Here is a 25,492-nt window from a genome sequence, read left to right as displayed (position 1 = left end):
ATACACCGACGGGTGCGGTAGGCAATTAATTTACTCAGTGGATGCCCGAACACAGAATGACGGGTATCACTGACTACCACGGCAAGCCTAGGTGGAACTAAGTTAACTATTTAATAAAAGATAATTATATTTAATAATTATTATTAGTGTTGTCACGATACTGGAATTTCGACTTCGATACGATACCTTGAAAAGTATCGATACTTCGATACCATTTCGATATTAAAAAAAAAAAAAATTATATATAGATATATATATCTTTTTTTTTTTTTTTTTTAAACAAATTTAGCTTTTGTTGCTGGTTGATTCTCCTCAGCTTCTCTCTGGTACTATAAGATAAGATAAATATAACACTTTTAAAACCCTTTGTTTATCTTTAGATCACACATTTAAAAAGAACTGTTCATCTCACTTCAATCATTTTTATTGCAGATGCAGAAGTTAGAACATAGTATTTTCTCAAGCAGACAGATGTAAACACTCACTGTAATCTGTGTTGCATGTACCTGACAAACTGAACTGTTTGTATTACAGTTGGTAACAGTTTTGATAAAGATAACAGGGCGAGGGCTATATGTGTAACATATATAACTTCACAACAGCAAAATTACTAGTACTAGTAGTAGTAAACAATAATTAAAACTTTTTTTTGCATTAGTGAAAACAATAAGGACACATTCAAAAGGCAGGGTAAGAAAAAAGTGCAATCTTATGCATTTTCAAGTCAAGTTCTTCTTAGGTAGTGCATTACCTTCTCATACCATTACACCTACTAATACCACCTTCTCATACCTTCTCATACAACCTTCTAATACCTTCTCATACCACCTACTAATACCTTCTCATACCACCTTCTAATACCTTCTCATTACACCTACTAATACCTTCTCATACCACCTTCTAATACCTTCTCATACCACCTTCTAATACCTTCTAATACCTTCTCATTACACCTACTAATACCTTCTCATACCACCTTCTCATACTTTCTCATACCACCTACTAATACCTTCTCATACCACCTTCTAATACCTTCTCATACCACCTTATCATACCTTCTCATACCACCTACACCTACTAATACCTTCTCATACCAACTTCTAATACCTTCATACCACCTACTAATACCTTCTCATACCACCTTCTAATACCTTCTCATACCACCTTCTCATACCTTCTACATTACCTAGTGATACACATAAAGCATAAGAGCCGTGGAAGGCTCGCCGTCGTCGGGTAGAGTAATCCAATATACAGGTCCAGTCGCTCTTGACCCGGAGCTCCTCGGATGCAATCACCACTAGGGGTCTGACCAGCCTGGATAAGCGTCCAGATAACGTCAGGAACGATGGGGGTACTGATAACTGTAGGACTCGAACCGAACGATGCACAATACCTACTTAGTACTTATACCTTATCATACCTTATATAAAGGCCTCAAGTAAAAAAAAAAACTGCAATCTTATGCATTTTCAAGTAGCAGCCAGCAACTAGCAAATGAAACAATATTCTTCTTGAGGTAGGGCATTTAGACAGCAGAATGACTAAAACAATAATTCAAACTTTTTTGCATTAAGCACACATTCAAAAGGCACTAAAGTGCAAGTACAAAAAAAAGTGCATTTTCAAGTTAAATTCTTTTTAAATAGGTAGTGCACTTATTCAACGGCCTCAGACTAATCACACATAAGGTGGTGCAAGTAGTGTAATAATGTACTAGCCTAAAGTTTCTTTACAACTTTCAGATTTTTTGCTAGGAACACCAGCATGTCAATGTGCTCCTCTGTAAGCCGTGCCCTTCTTGGACTGCAAATGAGCCCTGACGTACTAAATACACGTTCTGAAGCTGAGCTTGAAGCAGAGATGCACAAATACTTTTTCGCCAGCTGGGCAAGTTGAGGTAAAGTTCTCTCATGTGTCCTCCACCATGCGAGTGGGTCGTCTCCTGCGCTGAGTTCAGGCATCTTTTCATATATTGTGAACTCGTTTTTTAGTTCAGCCTCTGCGTCCTCTGCATCCTCGCCACCACCATGTTGACCCTTCTTTTCCCCCTGTATGCTGGTTAACAGTCCCTTCAGATCCGTTCTACTTTTCTTCGCTGGTACGCCTGGTAGTGGTAGTGGTTGCATGGCAGTGGCACATGGAGGAGGAGGAGGAGCGGGTGTTTGTCTTCCTGTTTCAGTGCGAGTGTCCATCAGATTTCGTTTGACCTCGTCTCTTAACATAACAAAACTGTCCTTGAACCTTGGGTCGAGAAACGTGGCTGTGTTCAACACCAGCTGCAGAGCCCCGTCGACGTCGTTATATCGTTCGTTGAGATCTGTACCAATATTTTCTTTAAGTTCACATTTGAGGAGGCTGTCATTTTCCTCAATGGTCAAAGTTGAAGATAACTTCCAAATTAGGGGCAGGACAGAGGAGAGTGTGGTGTGCTTTTCACCACTAAGGGCATCAGTGAAAGAGCTGACAGGGCTCAATATATCTTTTACAGTCTCAAGAATTGTAATGTCTGAATCTTTAGGCATGAGGTGCCATTTCTTCCGATCGTCGGCTAGAACTGAACAGACCGCTTGCTGCTGTTCCAGAAATCTCGCCACCATTTGATACGCTGAGTCCCAGCGTGTCGGCTCATCATGGATCAGTTTGTGTTCAGGCAGTTGCAACTCTTTTTGCTTCTGCTTCAGCTGTCGGGACATCTTTGGTGACCTGCTGAAGGCAGACACTGTCTTTCTCAGCCTCGACAGTGCTGCAGACACACGGCCTATATCCAGACCCTTGCTAATGGCTAGGTGAAGGTTGTGCCCAAAGCAGGGGACCCATGTGAAGTCCTGCTTAAATGCTTTCTTGTTATTTGAGGCATTATCAGTGGTGATGCCACTGCCAGCCATATTTTTTTTGTATTTTATTTTTTTATTATTTTTTAAACAAACATATAAACAAACATGACAACACACGATAAGATATACAAGCATTAATTGTCAGGGCACATCCAATGAGATCACCTTTTGGTTAGTTGTTTTATATAAGATATACCCATAATACCTGTTATCTAAAAAAAAAAAAAACCTACACACATATGCTCAGCTCGAACACCCCCCTCCCGGACCCCACCTTGAGAAGTACCTCCACTATCCCTCGCACCTAACCAGACACTACCATTATAAGCTAGCTTTTATTCTCTCCACCACTTCTAACCACATTGACATTTTGGATTCATTGAGACCCAGATTTCTTGCTGTAGATATTTCATGGTAAATTACATCGAGATATGTAAGAAACCAAACTTTACGGCACATTTTTTCCGGTTGAAACCAGCGTGATGCGATCAGCTTTTTGGCTACTGTGATACCCGATAAAACCAATCTCTTTAGACTGCCAGCCATATTTGACATGTCCAGCTTCCATGTTTCATGTACCATCTCCTCCAACGCCTCTCTCAAACTGTCCCCTGTGTGCTCTGAGTGCAGCCCAACACAGCCCAAACACCAGCTCTGCATGTCCCAGGATTCTGTAATAAACTGCAGAGTTACTGCCATGAATGTGGACGTGGCCCTGCTGGTCCACAAGTCAGTGGTGCATGAAAATAAGGGTTTCCCCCTAAGGCTCTCCATGATTTTGTCTTTTGTTTCATTATATAGGGCAGGGATTTCAGTTGACATGAAGTGGTTCCGTGAAGGAAGGGAATACTTGTTATTTAACTGTCCAAGCAGTTGTCTGAACCCATGTTTCTCAACAGTATAGACAGGGACCTGATCCATGCATATGTACTCTGCTACAGCCCTGTTAAGTTTCTTGGCTTCCTTTGAGTTTGCATGATACTTCCTTTGTTGTTCAAGTAATGCTGGTAGGGTAGGCTGCTGTGCTGTTGCTGGTCGATTCTCCTCAGCTTCTCTCTGGTACTATAAGAAAAGAGAAATATAAGACTTTTAAAACCCGTTGTTTCTCTCTAAAAGAAATACATAGCAAACATGACTTAGTTATGCAATAGTGCTGCTGCTTTTTATTTGGTTAAAATATTTTAGTTAATAAGACTAAAATATATGACTACAACAATTTTCATTAGAGAGAGAGATTTCTCCGGGGCTGGTAACGTTAACCTCAGAGAGAGAGAGAGAGATATTTCTCCGGGGCTGGTAACGTTAACCAACCTCGTGTCGAGTGTAGTATTGTATGACCTCGACATAACGTTTAAACGTAATTTTACTCCGTTTCCATGCGGTAGCCGGCTAGCTAGCATAAGCTAACAGAGGAACGACTAGCAGTAGCTATCTAACGTTAGCTAATAGCTGTAACGTACAACGAATCAGCTGTTGATATGATGCGCCATCAGTAGACAACGTATCTTGTATTAAACTAGAGTTAGTGGTTTAATGCTTCAGTCACAAACCTCTTTCATTTCTTTGTGGAGATCCGCGTGCCGGTCCTTCAGGTGTTTTGCCATATTTGAGGTGTTGGCACCTTTCGTTGGCACTGCCCTGTAACACCGCTTGCAAATGGGCATTGTGACATCTTTAACTTTCCCTTCTGTGTTTACTTCAAAACCGAAGTACTTCCAAACAGCACTTCTGCTGTTTTCTTTATCTTTAAGTTGTGGAGGCGCTGCATCTGCCATCTTAGTTCACTCAGCTAAAATGTTTACTGAAGAGTGAAGACGCCGACGGCTCGCTCTGTGAGGGGGAGGGCTGGAGGGGGAAGCGTGCTCTGAACAGCTGGAGGGGCAAGCGTGCTCTGAACAGCGTGTCAACAAACTTCCGGTAGAACACTGCCAGCGGGTACCGATACTACAGAAAGTATCGGTATTTCGGGAAATGAGTATCGTAACTGTTTTAAATATTCAGTATCGATATTTATCGATACTTCGATATTTTTGACAACACTAATTATTATACACTATAAGAATAATTATTAATACATGTTTCCTGTTGTACCGAACCGTGACAACCACGGTACCGGTATGTACCGAACAGTGGCTTCTGTGTACCGTTACACCTCCTACAAGCCACGTACAGAGCAGTGCCAACCAAGGGTGCTACAACTCATTTAGCAAAGCACCTAACGTTATGACTGATGACTTGTATCTCTAGTCTAGAAAATAATAATGGTTGGTGACATCTCTCTCTTGTTTTAACATCACTGAAGCAGGCCTGACCAAGTCAGACAGCTGGGTTGCAATTGATATGGAAAATACTTTTGACTATAGTCAATAGTAAATCAATTTAGTAAGATGCTGTTGTGCTTGAGAACACGGTTATAAAGTATAAGAAGCCTACATATGTATTACATAACCCCTTAAGCCCGACGGGCCCAGTACTGGGTTGAGATTTATTTCACGTCATAAATAGATCAATACATGTTGTGTTTACATTTTTCCTCAAATGTAGCCAAGAGTAAAGACCCTAACCCTATAAAAATGGCAGTCGACGTGTATATTTTCAGCACTGTTTGTTTACCAATGATTTTAAATGTTATTATGAGTTTATAGAATTCTCTGCATTCCATCGGAAACCGGCGGATATAGAAGTGAGGAAATTGCGCTGTCATTCATGGATAATACCCAGGGCTTTTGAATTTCATAAAACTACACCGCTCATGCCAGCCCCTGTCAAACTTGGAGCAGTCTGGCATGAAATTATTTTTGAACATTATTTTTATATCTCATAATACCTGAACGTTATTGCCATAAAATAGAACGCAGTTTGTTTCTTTACCTTTCGTCTAGAGAGAGAACTTGTCTCAATCTGATGAAAAATGTATTGGTCTTTAATAGGACTACAAACGCGTATGACTGCGCCATTTCCTTGCGTCGATATCCACCCGTTTCCGACTCGATGCGCTGAGATTTCTATAAACTAATTTAGCTAATAACACTTACAATCACTGGTAAACAACCTCAGTGCTGAAAATATACACTTTTACTGCTGTTTTGATTGGGTTAGGGCAGTGCTTCTCAAACTTTTTCTGTCAGGCCCCCCTTTGGCGGACCAAAATATCTTGGGCCCCCCTCGCCCCAACAAAATAGTCATGAAATGGGCCATGTTTAAATTTATTGAAATAACACCAATATCGTGACCTTTCAAATTGACAACACCTTCCCTCGCGAGAGCCACCTTGCCTCGCTGTGAAACAGCACTGCAGAATGGTCAGCTCCCATCTCCTCACACAGCGCAGAGAACAGGCGTGCTTTCAGGGCTCGGGTTTTGATGAAATTTACCACGTTTATAACTTCTGTCAAAACCTCATTCAGCTCAGGGCTAAGCTGTCTTGACGCTGGCGCCTCTGTGAATTTACAGTGCGTCCATTGCGCGTTTGGCGAGACCCCCTTGATGAGAGCCTGTAGCCCCCTCCTTTTCCCTGCCATGGCCTGCGCACCGTCAGAGCAAAAGCCCACACAGTTCTCCCATTTCAGTCCATGTTCTGTCAGGTAACTGTCAATAATTTTGAAGAGCTCATCAGCTGTCTCTCTGTTTTTGACATATTTGCAAAACGGCAGATCTTCACTCAGTGACTGGGAATTTACAAAGCGAACATAGGAAATACGCAAACAGTCTTTATTGCTGTCAGTCTTTGACAAGGCAACACGCATGTCATCCTCAAGGCTCAACTTGGCCCTATATTTTGTTTTCAGAGCTGTCATGGATGAAAAGCCAGCTTCACACAGATATGTGGTGCTGAATGATATTGACACCTTAACTGCTGCATCATGAGATACTTGGTACTCAGCACCACAAAAAGACATTCCATGATAATCGCCCTTTACTGGAATATTCTAGAACGTTGTCATTTTTCGGCCTATTTATGAATCGTTTTCAAATAAACGCTAGATTATCGATAGTATGTGTACGCATGCACGCTCGTGCCGCAAGCTTAAATCGATTCTCCTAGTTCCTCACCGCGCACACAGTCAAACAGCCATATCACATAAAAGCTTATATCTCCGTGAAAACTGGTCTGATTATCCTAAGACTGGTAACATAGATTCCTTACCTGAGATCAGATGGTATCCAAATGGATTATTCCAATTCCTGATCGCCAATTCGAAAAAATCGCACCTTTTATTGATCCACTGCGTATACTGTAAAAACACATAATCCCCGCTGCTCTGAGGCTCCAGAGTGAAGCTGATCGATGCCGGTTGCATGAGTGAGAAGTAAAATGTGGAGTCCGGGTTTTTTTTTCTCATTCATTTTCATTGAGTTCAATCCAAAAGGGTGAATTACCATCTGGGAGACGATAGGGGGCGCTTTTTTCACATCTGAGCGCCTGGGGTGGCTGAACTTCCAACGGTAGACTCGGTTGATGAAATATGAATTTGGATCGCTAATAAATAAAAAAATACGAGAAAAAACGAATATTCTCGTGATGGGCATTCAACCCGCGGGGGGTAAACCCGAGAACTCGGGTTGGGCAATCAAAGTGTTAAGATGGCAGGAGCCGTCTGCCGACAAATATGTTGTTTCAACAATGTATTCACAAAATGGATTACCATATCAGTACTTTTACTAACCATTTTTGACCGTAGCAATATGTGCACATGTTCTATACGTTATATGCGTAAATGTGCACTATGTGCCTATAGTCAAGACTTGATAGTACTGAACCGGAAATGCTAATGTCAACCAAGCTGGTTCCGAGAGGTTTATTTCTCCTACAGTGGGGGTTAGTGTGAGTCTCTCTCTCTCTTTTAGCCTTATTAAAAACGATGGTTCGAATGTCTGTTCGAAAAACCCTGCTGAAGTTGGAATCCTAAAACAGGCTTCAGGCACAGCTCTAATACACTGTGAAGTGAAATATTGTCTTGCTTTATTCATTAATAACTAGCGAAACTGGCGTGAAAACCACTAAGTGTGTTTTGGTCTCGTAGCTTTGTCGGCCGGTACAGAAAACGTTTCTAAATGTAACCAATTCACTATCTGTAGGCGACGGAGCGTTCACAGCTGTCGTGTTCATATCCACTGCGAAGATATGCCCACACACTTTGATGCCTCTAACTCATGGAATGTCCTTCAACTCACGCTGAAATTGGAGGTTCTCCCTTCCCTTGGAATGTTTAAATGTATGATTTCAGACCATTGTGTGACTACCTGTAACTGTTTTAGTTATTTTAAAATTATTTTTTAAACGTTTTTAATTTGTTTTACTCTGTTTAAATTTCTGTGAATATTGTTTTTATTATGTACTGTACAATCGTCGTTTCTGTAAATGAGGGGAAACCTCGGATGCTTACGATTTTAAATAAAGGTTGAAATGAAAAATGAAATTAGTTTCATCGCACCAGATTAACCTTTAACAGTTTCAGCTCGAGCCAACACCATTTGTGGCACTCGGAGCAAAGCTGCTAGGTACCTCTCTGTGACCACACTGTTGATGGCCAACTTGGAACAGGATCCTAAAATGTATATTTGGTCGGGAGTTTCGTTGACTTGTCCGTGGCACGCGGGTGGGATTAACCGCTCGTTTCTAGTTGTCTGATGAGTCGCTGTTATTCCTTCATCTGTGCAGAGCGGTGCCCGAATCAACATCTCGGAGGGGAACTGTCCGGAGAGGATTATCACCCTGGCAGGACCCACCACCGCCATCTTTAAAGCCTTCTCCATGATCATCGAGAAACTGGAAGAGGTTGGGAGATGATTCTCAGTTCTCGCTACATCTCAAATGAGTGACTTTAATGGCCCAGTTTTTCCTTTCCTTTTTATTTTATTTTAATAAACATTATATATATATATATGGGTAGCCCCACCACTGAAAACGATGTAAATATTTTGTTCTTCTTATACCGATTTTACTTTTGATACTATGGGATGGGTAAACCTGAATGACTGTTGATATAATGTGATTGTTAAACCTAAAGGACGGTTGATGGTTAAACCTGAAGGACTTGATGTTAAGTGATGGTTAAACCTGATGGTAAGAGATGGTTAAACCTGAAGGACTGTTGATACCATGTCATAGTTAAACCTGAAATATCACTTTTATTCCATAGGTATTTTGAGTAATGGTGGGTCAAGAAAATCCCCCAATTTTCCAAATCCAACACCGTAATGAGCCTGGCGGAAAAAGTGTTTCTGTTTCTCAATCTTCTGTTGTCTTTTCTGTGCAGGACATTAGCAGCTCAATGAGTAACAGTACAGCCACCAGCAAACCACCAGTCACCCTGCGCATTGTTGTGCCTGCTAGCCAGTGTGGCTCGCTCATCGGCAAGGGTGGCTGCAAAATCAAGGAAGTTCGAGAGGTCTGTTTATCTCTTATGATACAGTAGATGATCACCATATAATGTTATTGAAAAATACAGTTTTCAAGTTGGTACTTATGTACTTTGTACACCGAATATTATTTGTATTTATTTATTGCAACCAAATATCTAACCAAGGGACCATAGGAATAATATATCTTGGAAAATCAACCACACTGAAAATTCAAGTTCATAGGTTTTATAGACCACTGCACTTCCACGTTACATGGAGCTCATGGGAGAGTGCAGGGGATACAATTTATGAATGTTGATGAGAGCCTTGACTAGGGATGGGAATCTAACGGGAACCGGTTCCTAATTGTCCGATTCCTGGAATCGCATGCCTCCGTGACTATCGATTCCTCTTATCGCTGCCATGTTTTTCTGACTGCTGTGCATTTCAAAACCATAACGTTAGCATGCAGCCATAGAGCAGACTATTTGATTCCTTAACACATTAACTGCCATGCTTCTATCCATCAATGTATGATCACTGCCACCAGTCTAAGCCTATGGAGATGTTCACCTTCTTTGCAGGGCTATAACTTTTTTAATTGTATTGCTAATTTGACATTACTATGGCCCATTCAACATCGATTATCTATCGTTCAGGGTGTAGGAACGTTATACTTTTTCATTCATATATTCATACGAAAATACCGTCTAGAATATAAGTATGTTTTTATCGTTTTCTGCAGTAATTCCTAGAACGCTAGTTATAGGCCTAAACGCATAATATAGATTACCGATTGCCGTTTATTCGCGATACACGCTATATTAAAAAATCCAACTGAATACGATCCTAAACGTTATGACTCATCATGCGCGGATGAAAGGGGGGGGGGGGGGGGGGGCGTTTATAATTCCGTGATCGTCAGTAAATGCTTTATGTAGTATGGGTTGATTTATTGATCAGATGGTTTGTAAATAAAGAAATTTACAATCGCCTTGAAAATAACGTTACTGTCCTCTTACCATTCGCCGATGAGACTGGAGGAAAAAGATCCCACTTATTTGACGTCGATCGACTAGATCCATTTCCGGTTTGTATGGCGCAATAAACGCCCAAATCATATCGATTATTGAGTTATGGCAGCGATCCATACAGGGCCCGAAATTAAAGCCCGCCATTGGCGACCAGATTTTCTGTTTGGCGAGTACCACTGAGAGGTCTGTCCGCCATGTGGCGGGTCACAAAATAGGCATGTAAAATAATTAAAACTGCAGTGTGTTTTGGTCTTACGACGGGGCTAATTTGTGGCTTGTTTACCGGTGTCACATCCACTACTCTTCTGTCCTGACTGCCCGTGGCGCCTGCTTGCACTGTAGGGAGCTAACTAAGCCAGCGTTTCCGTTAGCCGGTAATTACCGGTATTTGACCGGCAAAATCTGTTGAAGTCCGACATATTTAATCTCTCCGGTCTTAATGTCCGGTGAAAATAATTCCCTGAGTCTAAGCACAATTTGATTATTTGAATTGTATTAAAATAGGCTAAAATTAAATAGCCTATGCGATGAACGAAACAATCATTACATTTGTTTCATCGTTGCTTCTAATAATGACAACGACGTTGTCAGCGAGAGCTTAGTGCTGGGTGTGCAAACTTTTGTGAAGCTGCAGAGCCGGAGCAGCAGCAGCACAATGCAGTACTCCAGCAGTACTCCAATTCAGCCATTTTCAATTCAATGTTGGGTGGGGGGCGCTGCTGTGCGGTCCCCAGAAAAGAGCCAATAACGGCTGAATCTGCTGCTCTGCATCGACATACTCTCGCAAATAAGTCATTGGGAGGTGGAGAGAGAGAGAGAGTCGTCACGCAAACCCACGATAATGTTGCCGTCTCTCTGCCAAATTTCTCAGTTCTTCGCTTGATATAATTAATACAAATGTCCAATATAACGGAATTCGTTAGCTCATAAAAATGTGATTATAACACTGTTTATTAACTCTTTCAGTGCCACTCACGAGATTTCTCGTGTTTTTTTATAGGTGGTTGCTAGCCACTCACGAGATTTCTCGGAATTTTTTTTTTTTTTTTTTTTTTGCGATCTGAAAAATTATTGCATCACCCGAGCCTACCCGAGTATTGCCGAGCTGCGCCGGTGATCACTGTGGAAAAAAGCGCCCCCTGTCGTCTCCCAGATGACATAAGTGATTTTGGAATGGACTCAATGAAAATGAATGGGGAAAAAAATCCGGTACTCCACATTTTCCAGTTCACTGATCCAGCCGGGGTTACTAGAGTTCATTCTGGAGCCTCAGATCTCCGCGGATCATGGAGAACCACTGTGTCGCGTTGGATCCATACACGTATCGATTTTTTCGAATGGTGATCAGGAATTGGAATATACCAGTTGGATACCATCTGATGTCAGGTAAGGACTCTATGTTATCAGTGGTAGGATAATCAGAGTAATTTTGATGAAGTTATAAGCTGTTTTGTGAAATCTCTTCTTTCGTTTTCACTGTAAAAGTCCGAGAGGAAATCAACAAGGCGATTGTCCGCGCGCGGCCGTAATGTGCGTGCGTGCACGTATAATATTGATCATCTAGCGTTTATTTGAAAACGATTCATAAAAAGGCCGACGAATATCAACGTTGTGGAATATTCCACTAAAAGACGATTTTCATAGAATGCTCCAGAATGAGTTGTTTTTTATATCAAAACGGGGGCTTTTCTAACTGCTCTGAAACGGCAACGACGCGATAAAAAAACAATCTGCCTTCACAGCACTGTCTGGAACATAGTCTTTGATAATGCGATGGGCAGATTAGACACATAGCCATAATTTAAAACATAGATTAGGCGATATTAACGTTAACATTGGCGCGGATGGTGGCATTCAAGCGGTAAAATGGAAAACCAGGCATGGCATTTAAAGAGTTAATGTCGGGCGACTGCCCACAGACACCTATTTGATTTAAAGTCGGCAGCAGCACGAGTCTCGGGACTTATTTTATTTGGAATATAATGACTTTATACGCAAAAGTAGCCTAGTTTTAAGTAAAAATATTATAAATCTACATGCCTTGATGATGTCATTCTTTTGTTTTGTTGTCATTCTTTTGCCTATCAATTGTTTTTAAGCTCAATAAACTCTGACCGGAATTTCTCTCATTTGACCGGTAGATTGAAATCTACCGGACACTGAGGCCGGCAACAATTTTTTCTAACGGAAACCCTGAACTAAGCTAAGCTAATTAGCGTTATCTGCTAATCCTGGAAACGCTCAAAGCACCGTCGGCGAGTCCACAAAATCGGTTCCATTAGTGAGGAAAGGGGTTATATTAACGAGGCTTGACAACAGGGGTTCAAAGATAACTTCACATTTATTGGCTATTTGTTTATTTATATCGCTTCATGCATCCACCAGGCTCCGTGTGTTCTGTTGACATGCATCTCAGTCTGAGTCGCGTAGTTGATGATGTCACACACACTAGACCAAAGCACAGTAACGTTATACCAATAGGGTCCAGCTGCAGCGCCGGAGAATCCTTGCTGGAGCTGGAGGCTACTCAGTATACACACAGACAGTGGAGCTGTTTGCAGATGGCGAGCATTTTGACTTGTTGCGTGGTGGCGATGTCTCGCAGATAATACAACTACAAGTATGATTATATAATATATATATTTTATTAAAAAAAATTAGCTGGTAAGAAATATGCTTGGCGGGTAGATTCTTCCCATCTACCCGCCACTGGCCGGTGAGTCAAAGTTAATTTCGCTCCCTGGATCCATATACACGGATGTGTGTCTAGAGTCCCGCAACAATATGTGACTGCCGGACGGATTTCCGAGATCACCAGAGATCCATTTCCGGTTGTAACTCGCCCGATCATCCACCAGGCGGCGGTATTGAAGCGTTGCACTGTTGTGCCGAGTCCCACTGTCTCAGCAGAGGCTGAGTGGCGGAATTATGAATACCATGGCCCAAAAATGAAATATGATCTCAATAACGTTGTACGCCGTGGATTGGCGGAATTCGCATGATCAGCAAACCCGTCGTAAACCGTTTATGGCGGTGGATGTGTTGAGGGCTCGAAATTGCCTGGGTTTTGGTCATATGCTCCTGAAACGCTCCCGCTGTTTGACTGTTTCTAAGTGCAGTGATTGAAAACTACTCTAATGCTTTCGAACTGAGTCATTCATTTAATTCGGGGCAACCTAACAACTGCGGAGCTAACGCTAGCTAACCAAGCTCATACAGACACACAGGGAGATAACGGCAGGTAGTACAGGTACAAATACAAAAAACAAGTGGGGGCTGTTGTGTAAACCTTGTACTCTTTAGTTCACATATAATAAGAGACAGAGAGTGTGATCACGTTGACTGTTTACTAGTAGCGTTATTTTTTTTCGTAGCCGCATTTTGCGGAGACGCTCTCTGATTGGCCACTGACTGACGCTATCTGATTGACCACTGACATGTGACGAGCTGTGTCTTTGCCCATTTCCGGGTCTAACAGTCTGCAAACTACCTAACGCCTAGTTTATCACTGGTTAAGCTTAGGCGACTCTTTCGAAGTTTGTTAACACTTTCACTGCCCAAGCTTATTTCCTTATTAGTCCCTTGAATGCCCAGAACCTCTTTCAATGTTAGCGTTAATATCGCCTAATCTATGTTTTAAATTATGGCTATGTGTCTAATAGGGCTGTCCCCGACTAAGGATTTGGATGGTTGACTAGGATTGGCCAAAATTTGCCGTTAGTCGACTATTGGTCGACTAAAAAAAGTATAATAATTTTAAATGTTTTTTTTTTTTTTTTTTTTTTATTGGTTATCATTCCATTTGGGCTGTGGGGGGGTGCTTAATGTCTGAAGGAGTCGACTGAAGGCTTGTCCTCTGCAAAAGCATGCAATTGGTCCACTGATGGATACATCTTGATATTTGTCTAGTCTAGTGTGTTCATTAGATGGGTGAAATCCTCTTTCTGTGCCTGTTTTCGTAGGCAGTTAGCCTCTGGTATGCGTGCCATTAGCGTTAGCCACGCTTCTAGGCCTCTTTTCTTTTGGAAAGAATGATAAAATTATATATATTTTTTTTATTATATTCGACTAAGAGGTTGGCCAGTCGCCTACGGCTCCTTTCGACCGTTTAGTCGACTAATCGATTAATAGGGGTCAGCCCTAGTGTCTAATCTGCCCGTCGCTTATCAAAGACTCATTTTCCAGTCAACATTGTCGTAGCAGATTTTTTTTTATCGGTTCATTTCCGTGTACCATTCTGAAAAGCACTCTGTTTCACGGAAAAAAGAAGAGATTCCCTGATAATCGCCTTTTCCTGGAATATTCTAGAACGTTGTCATTTTTCTGCCTATTTATGAATAGTTTTCAAATAAACGCTAGATTATCGATAGTATGTGTACGCATGCACGCTCATGGCGCGTGCTGAAAATCGCTTCTCCTATTTCCTGACGGCGCGCATAGTCAAACAGCCATATCACATAAAAGCGTATATATCCGTGAAAACGGGTCTGATTATAGACTTTAAAAAAAAAAATGTATATACATTGGAGTCTCCTGAATACGGAGAGACCAATCCCAACCAATTCTCAGCTGAGCTATAGTCTCTTTTCCGCACCTACTCCAGACTCCACATGCACAGATTGACCAGGGAGTCTCTCTGGATTGTCCAGAGACCACCCCTGGGCAATCTGCACATGCGCCAGTTGGGGAGTAGGTGCGGAAAAGAGACTATAGCTCAGCTGAGAATTGGTTGGGATTGGTCTCTCCGTATTCAGGAGTCTCCGATGTAAAAAAAAAAAAAAAAAAAAAAAAAAAAAAAGTACTATAGCTCAGTCGAGAAAGTGCCGATCGACTTGGGATTGGTCTCTCTATTCAGGAGACTTGGGCGTATACAAAAATATATATATATATTATCTATTGGATCATGTCTCTAGCACCCCCACAGACAACTACAACCACTTACGTCAAGGCTCTCATCAACATTCATTCATTTTATCCCCCCGCGCTCTCCCATGAGTGATTTACTGTGAGCGAGTGCCAAATTTCCCTCGGGATGAATAAAGTATTTCTATTCTATGAGTTAAAAATACCGGAAGTGTTGCGGCGGTCTATAGGTGAAATGCCCCCCTTTTTTTAAAGCCCTATGGCATTTTCAAACTAATGTCAACTTGGTGTATTAAGATCCCCTGTTGTGTCTCTTGACCAGTCGACAGGAGCTCAGGTACAGGTAGCAGGGGACATGCTGCCTAACTCAACGGAGCGTGCCATCACCATTGCAGGGACCCCCCAGTCAATTATCGAGTGTGTCAAGCAGATCTGCGTAGTCATGCTCGAGGTAAGGGCCACAAGCCTTGCATACTGTTTGTGGAAACTAGTTTTGTTTCTTGGTGTTCTTTTCCCTACAGTCAGACATTTGAGTCTGTTGTTCCACAGCTAATGGATGTTTAATTTCTTCTCAGTCCCCGCCGAAGGGAGTGACGATCCCTTACAGACCCAAACCCTCAGGCTCTCCTGTCATCTTTGCAGGTGGTCAGGTAAATAATTAAATAGAAGAATTTATCAACGAAAAGTTTTGCCTCTAAAGTAGAGGTGCATCTCAATAAATTAGAATATCGAGGAAAATGTATTTTTTTCTGTAATCAATTAAAAAAGTGGGCGGTCAGGTGGCATAGCGGAGATTGCGCTCGTCACCAATGCAAGAGGCTCCGGTCTCGACTCCCGGAGTCAGCATTGCTTGGGTTGATCGTTATACTAACTTGTTTGGCTGGGTTAGGGGGAGGGCAAGTCGAGGGTGGTAATCTGGCGTTGTGGACAGGTCAGGTCTGGGCGCTTGCTCAGCAGAGGCAGGACTTGATGAAGGCAACGTGACCTCCCACGCGTTACACTTCACCAATGAGAGTCCTCGCTGCCTGGTGAAAAAAGAGTCACTGGCTGTCGCCGCGCGTGTCGGAGGAAGCACGCGGATGACTTCAGGGTTCCCTTGTACCGACCAGTAGGAGAACATGCGCACAACAACCAGGTAGGGGAGGGGGGGGGGGGAGTTGGCACAACGACTAAATTGGGACGGGGAGAAAACAGAGAAAAATCAGAGAGGATTATAAAAAATCAAATAAAAAGTGAAAATTATATAGATTAATTAACAGTGAAATATTTCAAGCCTTTATTTCTTTCAATTGTGGTGATTATGGCAAACAGCTAATGAAAATCCAGAACCTGAGAATTTGAATATTACATAAGAAAAAAATGTAATATTACAGAAATTGGAACTACTGAAAAGTATATGCACTCGTTACTTGGTCGGGCTTCTTTTGCATGAATCAATGCGGCATGGAGGCAACTCATATATTTCCTCAATATTCTAAATGATTGAGATGCACCTGTATTGTGTCATGGACATTTCTCATCGCCTTTTGTAATGCCGAAGTGAACAAGCGCCTGCTTTTTTTTTTCTAATGTTTTTTATTTCTACACAGTCTTGTTTTTGGGAGGGGGGGGGGTTTTCTACACTGGCCTTGTTTTGCGGAAGGGGCGGCGGGCGGGTGTTGACGCTGCTTCAAGGCCCCGGAGGGGCGTCTTGTTTCCCAGCCTGCTCTCGACATGGTCTCATTAACGAGGCGTCTGTCCCTCGCTCGCAGCCCGTCGTCCTAGTCACTTGCGTCTGAAGCGTGTGCCAATCACACACTGTTCTTACGCCAAACCAAGGACAGCGTTTTGACTTTCCCTCACCCTCTCTCCTAAGTGCTGCTCTCCTCTCGTTGCAGGCTTACGCTGTCCAAGGGCAGCACGCCATTCCTCAGCCTGATGTAAGTGAAGGTCCTTCTGTAAGTGATCCCATATATTTATAAATTGGGTCCTGGGTAGCCATGACACTCACCACCCTGACTTCCATCATCCCCCTGAGTCTTTTTTCTACCACCGACCCCGACATGAAATTCCATCTAATAATAATATTTAATCCTAACTGAATGCTTGTTTTAAAATGCTAACATTGTGTTATTTCTTTGGCATTTTAGATGCACCCCTTCTCATCTTTCCCCCATTTGCATTTCTCCCTCGTCATTATCACAAGAGTAAATGGGCAGATAACTTGACATTGACTCATCTCCACCTCACCCCGCGCTTTTCTCGGTCCTCCAATCACGACTGTTGCTTTCGACGGAAGCGACCGTTGCGATTGGAGAATCGAGGAGGTGGGCGGGGCTTGCGATGGGTCAATTTCGCTTTCCTATGACCTCTAGGTTGTTTTGTAAACGTTCAAAAGACACCGTAACTTTAAACGTACAGCACAAAGGAGCAGAGATACAAGAAAATGGAAAAGATGACCATTGCCATATTTAGGTAGAATTTCTGTGAATACAGGTATGTTTGTATGATTTGGAGGTGATGACACCGTCATTTTGATGCACAAGTTCAGGCAGACTTTCTGTAAGTCAGTCATTCAATGGGCATAATGCAAAATACTTTAACCCATTTAGACATAAAATGCCTGCTAATAATGCATTTTATAGCCTGCATATACACATGAATGTGTTTCCCGGTTTCAATGGGCTAATAAAGATGGATACAAATGTACAGAGCTTTTTGAAAGATCACCATCAAACTCATTTCCACTTACAATTCGATAATTTTTTGTCCTAGGAGACAGACAGACATATTTAGTGTTTTCCGTAACACAGCATTTTAGCCCCTTTTTTGTAACTCTTTTACACAGAGATATTAATAAAGTGTGTCCATTTGTTAACTTGCTATCTCCAGCCTATACATTAATATGCTGTGCTCTGGCTTTTAGTTTTGGGGGAATTACTCCCTGGGCAGTCCTGGATTATAGGAGTAACATAATGTTAATCCTAATCTCTTTAGAGTAGGTGGTTGAGGAATGGAAAGTGTTTTAGGAATGTAGCGTAATGTCAACTGTGCACATGATCCTATTGATTACTGCAGCAGTTGGCTTGCAGTGGGCGGAGTCGTCCTAAACTATTTGTTATAGAACTTTATTGATCCCGGGGGAAATTCAGCACCACAGACCGCTCACAATAAACATTTAGGAAATAAAAAATACGGGTCAAAAGTTCAGGAGGCTGAGGAGAACAAATGTGAATCTTCTAATAAATGCAGGGTTCACACAAGGTCATTGAAGTGCTTAAAAAGTGCTTGATTTGACAGTCTTAGCATGTGCTTAAAAAGTCCTTGAAATTCAAATCAACCATTCGCATTGAAAGTTTTGTTAATCCATGATACATTTCTGAATTTTATCTAAAGTGTAACTAATGGTCGTAAATTGGTTTTAAGCCATAATAAAGCCATTTAATAAAAAAAAAATGTCATTTAAAGGGGCATTTTATTCTTTTTAAATTAAATATGGTGCTTGGAAACTGGAAAGGTACTTGAAAGTCCTTGAATTTCATTTTGTGGGAACCATCGAAATGTCAACGGGTCTCTTTTGTTAAAATGTTTCCTCCGTCACTCATGATCTCCTCCTGTGTGTTTGCATCCTTCTGCTTTCTCCCTCCCTCTTGCCCCGGCCAGCTCACCAAACTTCACCAGCTGGCCATGCAGCAGAGCCCCTTCCCCATAGCACCCAGCAACCAGGGCTTCCAGGGTGGGATGGATGCATCTGCACAAACTGGCTCCCATGAGCTGACCATTCCAAATGATGTAAGTCTGCACATCCTCCTTTTCTAGTTATTATTAAACCTGTTCTCTTAACCATTGTCAGAACAGCTATGTTGCATGTTTTTTTTTATTTGTTTTCTTACCCAGGGACAGTGCACATTAATGAACATCTTTAGTTTCAACATCAATGTAAATGTGCCAGATTTTTTGCTAATTAGCTAGTTTACATCTGTAGTCCCTGCCTACCATGCATGTCTTTATGGTGTGGGAGGAAACTGGATTACCCAGAGGAGACTCATGCGAACACGGGGAGAACCTGTAAACTCCACACAGAAAGGCCCCCTGCTGGGGTTCGAACCCAGGACCTTCCTGCTGTGAGGCAGCAGTGCTAACCACTGCATGTACCGTAATTTTCGCACTATAAGCCGCACCTGAATATAAGCCGCAGCAGCTAAATTGAATGATGTGTACATATATAAACCGCACTGGACTATAAGCCGCAGGTGTTTAATTACAAAAATGGGGGAAAAATGCGCAGCTTATAGTCCGAAAATTATGGTATTTTTTGTTTTTAGTTTTAATTGTTTCCCAACTACCTACGTCTTCCTCTAGAGCAGGGGTTCTCAAACGTTTTCATACCGTGACTCCATTTTATTTAGGATTTTTTTTGGGGGGACCCCACACTTAACACTGAGCGCCATAAGCTTCCCCCATCCTTCACTGTCTAGCGCCAGCCTTTTATGACTATTTTCACGATATTCCATGATATTTACGGAGCTATTGTATATTCTATATTATAGCTATGGAGACAATAGTATGGCTCATTTGACAGACACTATTTCTAGTCCAACATGTAAAAAATAGTTTGTTTCTACACACTGTAGTTTGAAGTTTATTACACGCTAAACATCGTCCATTTCCAAGATAATCCAGTCTTTTTCCATAGATCGTGAGATAAAACGCGTTATGCAATAAGCCCAAACCCTTCTGGTTGATCCCCTGAAACCCCTAATACTCCCAAATCAAAGGTATATACCATGTACACATGTGCCTTCGCAAAAATATCAAATACCCCGAAAATGCGATCATTACAAAACGCTTGGTTTATGTCCGGGTAGAGTAAGACACTGTGATCATCACAAAAACATGTTTCAGGTTCGGTAAAATAGACATGGGGGGTCCTTACCTTAGCCAGAAGGTAATCCAAAAAGAATAATTCCAATTATCCCATCCGCGATCGCCATTACACGTGTTTACGGGACACTATAGGTTTTGAGGCGAGCAGATCTGCTAGCGATTGCTTTGGAAGAGCTCCCCCATTTCATTCATTGATTCTCCTGTTCCCTTTCTATCAAAGTTCAAACGTTAGGCATATTTAGCCAAAATATGTTGCCAGAACATAACATTTAATTTTTTATTTTATTTTTTACTTTCCAATGCGCCTACCCGCGACCCCAATTTGGGTTGTGACCCGTAGTTCGCGAACCACTGCTCTAGAGTGGATCAACGTTCTGGCATCATCATCTCTCATACCCCCCCCCTCTCTATCTCTTTCTCAGCTGATAGGCTGCATCATTGGCCGTCAGGGCGCGAAGATCAATGAGATCCGTCAGATGTCAGGGGCTCAGATCAAGATTGCCAACCCTGTGGAGGGCTCCACAGACAGGCAGGTCACCATCACCGGCTCTCCTGCCAGCATCAGCCTGGCTGAGTACCTGATCAATGCCAGGTGAGAGACTAGCATGCTCGGGGGGGGGGGGGGGGGGGGGGGGGTAATATTACTTGGAATGCTTTAACGGAACGTAGACCAATCTCAGTCACTCCTATTGTCTCGGACCAAATTCTGCCACGCCCCATTCCCAGTAAAAAGTGGGAATCTCTAGAATGGGTTTTTGGCGTCGGTGTTTACGGAAGTGCCTCTCAAGTTGACTATACACAACACTTTCTGTTGTCAGTAGATGGCAGCATTGGTTTAAAATTAAAAGGTGAAAATGTTGAAAACTACATGAATACATTTCCCAAGACCTTTAGCACAGGTCACAGGTCACTGGGACGCGTCTATTCTTTGACGCAATCTGAACAGCAGTAAACTATTAATGCGACCTCAGTACAGTGACCGCGAATGGTAAACTAATTATCTTAACAAAAGTGCATCATTAGCATTATGTTTGTTGTCTAAAGGGAAACAAAATGGTACAATTTAAGATTTTAAATGTTATCCGCATATATAGGACAAATAAAACATAGTTAATTTGTAAGAAACCTCAATGAAAACGGCGCAGGGTAAGTAATATTCGCTATTGTTATGAAAATGTGATGGAATCCTATAAAAATTGACGCATTTGGTCACCGTGACGTTACCATAGGGACGTGTAGTGTTTACGTCATTGCCGTTTTTCGTTTTCCACCCTCTGTCCAACGCAATGTATTTGCCCATTTCTAAATTGTTTCGTTTAAAACAAATAAAGCATTAACATTTGCATGGTGTACCTTTCTGTGCTTATTCATCCACAATCTATAGCTCAACATGAAAATATTCGCAATTATTCCTAAAAAAAAAATCGCCAAATTTTATTTCAACCAAATATGCTTAAACAATAATAATGTTAGTGATAGAAGGGAACTAATTTTGTGCAAAAATGTAAAGCTTTTCAATTTCCATGTGGCAGAATTGTTACAATAGCCGATAATACATTTTCCCAATGATAAATCCCTATACGGGTGGAACAACCAGTGACGTCAGACTACACCTCCCTGTTGACTTCATGTGTGTGTTCTTGGCACGATGCTAACCAGTAGGGCTGGGTATCAGTGACGTCAGACTACACCTCCCTATTGACTTCATGTGTGTTCTTGGCACGATGCAGTAACCAGTAGGGCTGGGTATCGCCACTAATTTCCCCGAACCGATTCACAAGATATACATTTATTTACATACCTGCACATAATCCCAACATAATCTGTAGATGCTACATCTATATCTGTACATACTTACTAATTACGCTGTCTTTATACCTGTATCACTGTACATATTAATATTACAACTTTGTACATTTGACTAGCACTACACTCGGTAGTACTAGTTTATATATTTTATACCCATTTATATAATCACCTGTACATTGTATATTACTATTGCACATTACTGTTACATTTGCACTCTGGTTGTGCTGTGTGACGGCAATATATTTTAATCTAAAACGAGATCCCCATTTTCGATATCGATTTGGTTAGGGATATTTCCTTTAAAATACCAATTTTGCTTGGATATGAAAGATTCTCAAAACGAATGCTGTAAATTGTACAAGGAACCTTCTAACCTGGTGCATTGTATTAAAAAAACGATATATATTAATGTTCACATTAACCCTTTCACTATCACACTACAGAATGTTAACCCTTTACTACCACACTGTGGTAGTAAAGGGTTAACCTTCTGTAGTGTAAGGGTTAACTCTTTGTCGTGTGGCAGTGAAAGGGTTTGGTAGTGTGCTAGTGAAGGGTTAAGAATGGACCACCAAGCAGTTACATGAATGTACTTTTATTTAACATGACTTAACACCGTGGTCAACACAATAGAACAAATAAATTCAATATTGTAGTATTTAAATGAAGATCGAATCAGGAAAATATTTCTTCCCACCCCTACTAACCAATGCTAACAATTTCTGTATCTATCTAACTGCATTCTGCAGAGACTCACCCCTGTGTATCTCATGTTTGACCTGCACCTTGTAACACCTGTAATGCTTTGAGTTAAGTCACACTGTTATTTTATTTTCCTGTCTGGCAGTCTTTTTAGTCTGTTTATTTTTGTTCTGTCTCCTTTTTGTATGTCTGTTCTTGTCTACAGTAAACTGAAAACTGAAAAATAAAGTATTTAAAAAAACAATTTCTGTTTTAGTTTTATTCACGTATAAAGTGAATATAAAGTATGTACATTACAGTGAAATGCTTGGTTCTGTATGAGCCCCTGAGAATGTGCTTCATACAGTTAAAAAAAATATATATATACAATATACCAGTACAACTAAAGTGCAATGAAGTAAGTAAAGTATGGGTTATTCTCACAACGGGTTATTCTCACAAACTAAAACTCTGGTGGCCCGTGCTTGTTGGGTGGATCAAAAGAACTTGCTGTTTGTAACCAATGAGATGATACTCTGCTTCTTAGAAAGTTTTGACCATCCCTTGAAGTTGTGTGTCCTCCACCCCTCAGGCTCTCCTCTGAAGCTACTGGACTGGCTGCCAACTGACCCAGAGGAGGATCTTCATTAGCACCTAACGTAACCCCCCCTACTTTTTACCGAGAGGTCCCTTACTGAAGTTAATGCAAAAACCAAGTACTCTGAACTTACCGTTTCTTTCTTTTCCTTTTGGTTCTAAAGACGCCTACTCAAGCTGTAATTACATCATCAATGTATTGGTATTTTATTTATTTATTACGTTTTTAAAATTCCCTTTGCATATAGTTTTTGAAGATGTTTTTCTTCAGTTGTATTTTTTTTCTTCTTTCTCCTCGTTTTGCTGTATATCCGTATGACCTTATATTGATATAGATGAAACGTTTTGGAAAAATCTGAAAAGGCATAAATAAGTGCTTTTTTTATGTCGGATTTTTCTTAGAAAATGAAGAAGAAAAAAAGACCCAATAACATAGATGGACTGTTCTTGACCTTCATTTGAATATCTGTATTTATTTTTTTATTTAATTCACCACTCCTTGTTTAGAATTCATTGATATTTGCCATCCTCTTAACTAAAGCTGAACTTCCTGAACGAGGCATTGTGGGTAATGGGTTTACGCGGGTGTAAATGATGTACACTTGAAAATGTATTGATTTAAGAAACAAAAGATTTAAGTCTGAAATTAATTGAAATAACTCCTGTAAAGTGGGATTCTGAGGAGTATTTTAAACTGCATCATGTTTCACCTTTTTATTTGCTGTATCATTTTTGTGTCATTCCTGTGTTTCCATCCGTTTTTATTTCTCAATCAGGACTTTTGAACTTTGTTGTGTATTGGATTCTAATGGGGTGGGATGTGTGGGAGGGTCTTGGTCACCTGGAGAGGGCACGACTGAGGGAAATATTTTCTTTTCTCAGAAATTACTAAGATAATAGTAATGATGATGATGATGATAATAACAGTGAAATGTTTGTTTTAAATAGAGAAAATATTTTTTTTAACTGCAGGGCTGGGGGATGCTGCAAGGGGCAAAACTAAAGGCATATTGTTCTTGATATATATATATATATCACGCTGAGGTATTAAATTAAGATGAACTAGAAGGAGAATTATAGAATTAACACTAGTTTCCTGCTATCCTTTTTGCCTGGGTCAGATTTTTATTTTTTATTATTCTTTGCAGGATGAAGAAACTCACGTTTTTGTGCACGTTTTCAAACTATTGTAGATTTGGGTGCAATTGAATTGTTGAAGAACTTAAATACAGAAATAAAAAGATGTGAAATGCTGAAACTATCCCTGTGTCATGTGTTTTTTGTAAGTTTGATCACAGTCGGTGTTTGGACAGATGTGGTGTTAATATTTTGGCTCCATATTCTTAATTACTTGATGAGAAATACAGTCTTGTCGGGTTTAATTTGAAGCTATAGGGTGCTGAAAGTAATAAGACTGCGAACATATTCAATAAATGTATAATTTTTCCATTTTAGTCCAATTATTCTTTTATGGCCATGTCTTAAAGCCTGCATCTATAAACACTACCCAACTCCTGATACCTTATTGTCGTAGACTAAGTAGGGAGGAAAACCGCTCACGATTTACATGCCTCTGTGAGCTCTATGGGAACATGAGCGTTCAAAGCAGAATTGGGACCTCAAGGTGTTGTTTACTGCTAACGTACCCTACCAAGCCTACGTCCGCTGCTGATTCATTCAGCCTGTCATGCAGCCCTGCATCCCCCTAGAAATATAGAGAACCTTATAGAGAACCTGACAATCAAATAAGAGTCTATAGTGGTGTTAATAAATGAATATGAAAAATTACTACTTTGTTGAAGATTAAGTAATCTCTCACTAAATTATTTGGTACCCTGAAATGGGGAAACTAAATGACCGTGCTTAATCTGCTCACCTGATATGGCTGAAAACATCCTCAAATAAAACCTGACAATCTGCTTGTAAGTCACTGAGGGAAGCGAGGGTATGTAGCTCAAAACACTGTCGCTGTGCAAATAACAATAGCTCATTGTTTTCATAATGGCAGCTGACTAGAAGACACTCAGCAACCCATTAACAAACTCAGATTTATTATTAATCCAGATAATCGGGTGTCCTGGCTTGCTATGGCTAGTGATCCTTTTATGAAATGCAAGATTGAATGGGTTATGAAATTACCCTATAATGGGTTCTACATGCCAAAGTCATGTGTTTCTAGCCTGGCTGTTTTGTATGTATATATATATAATGTATTATATCCAGTGGTGGTTGGTGACAAATATTCTAGGTGGGGCTGTGTCATATTCACTCAGTTTCAGTAACTACAGTATAACCAGACCTGCAAACTGATGAGGTGAAAAGGGTGACATGTTTGTAAACCAAACCCCTGTAGGGGTGTGTGGGGGCATCGTCCCCCTGTAGGAGTGTGTGGGGGCATCGTCCCCCTGTAGGGGTGTGTGGGGGCATCGTCCACCAGAAGAAAATCTGGACCCTTTAGCT

The 25,492-nt window shown here is 41.1% G+C and overlaps 1 protein-coding gene across 4 annotated transcripts in view; it reads left to right on the top strand.

The window, feature by feature from the left end:
* Positions 1 to 24,293, top strand: part of pcbp2 (poly(rC) binding protein 2) — a gene marked incomplete at its 3' end in the record, with an annotated part of 30,011 nt that extends 5,718 nt beyond the window's left edge. Inside the window, exons 5-12 of one of the 4 annotated variants that reach the window (XM_084333982.1) lie at positions 8,500 to 8,616; positions 9,098 to 9,229; positions 15,402 to 15,530; positions 15,655 to 15,729; positions 16,957 to 16,998; positions 18,722 to 18,850; positions 20,368 to 20,537; positions 23,028 to 24,293. In XM_084333982.1, coding sequence (XP_084190108.1) covers positions 8,500 to 8,616; positions 9,098 to 9,229; positions 15,402 to 15,530; positions 15,655 to 15,729; positions 16,957 to 16,998; positions 18,722 to 18,850; positions 20,368 to 20,537; positions 23,028 to 23,064 — 831 coding nt within the window. Of the gene's footprint in view, positions 1 to 8,499; positions 8,617 to 9,097; positions 9,230 to 15,401; positions 15,531 to 15,654; positions 15,730 to 16,956; positions 17,017 to 18,721; positions 18,851 to 20,367; positions 20,542 to 23,005 lie in introns of those variants that run through there. The other 3 variants (XM_084333980.1, XM_084333981.1, XM_084333983.1) reach the window with 3 other exon arrangements.
* Positions 24,294 to 25,492: the final 1,199 nt, after the last annotated feature.

Source organism: Notolepis coatsorum (genome assembly GCF_963971535.1).
Source record: "Notolepis coatsorum genome assembly, chromosome: 17".
Taxonomy (NCBI): Eukaryota; Metazoa; Chordata; class Actinopteri; order Aulopiformes; family Paralepididae; genus Notolepis; species Notolepis coatsorum.
Note: the sequence above shows the minus strand (reverse complement) of the source record. Positions and strands in the feature narration are given on the sequence as shown.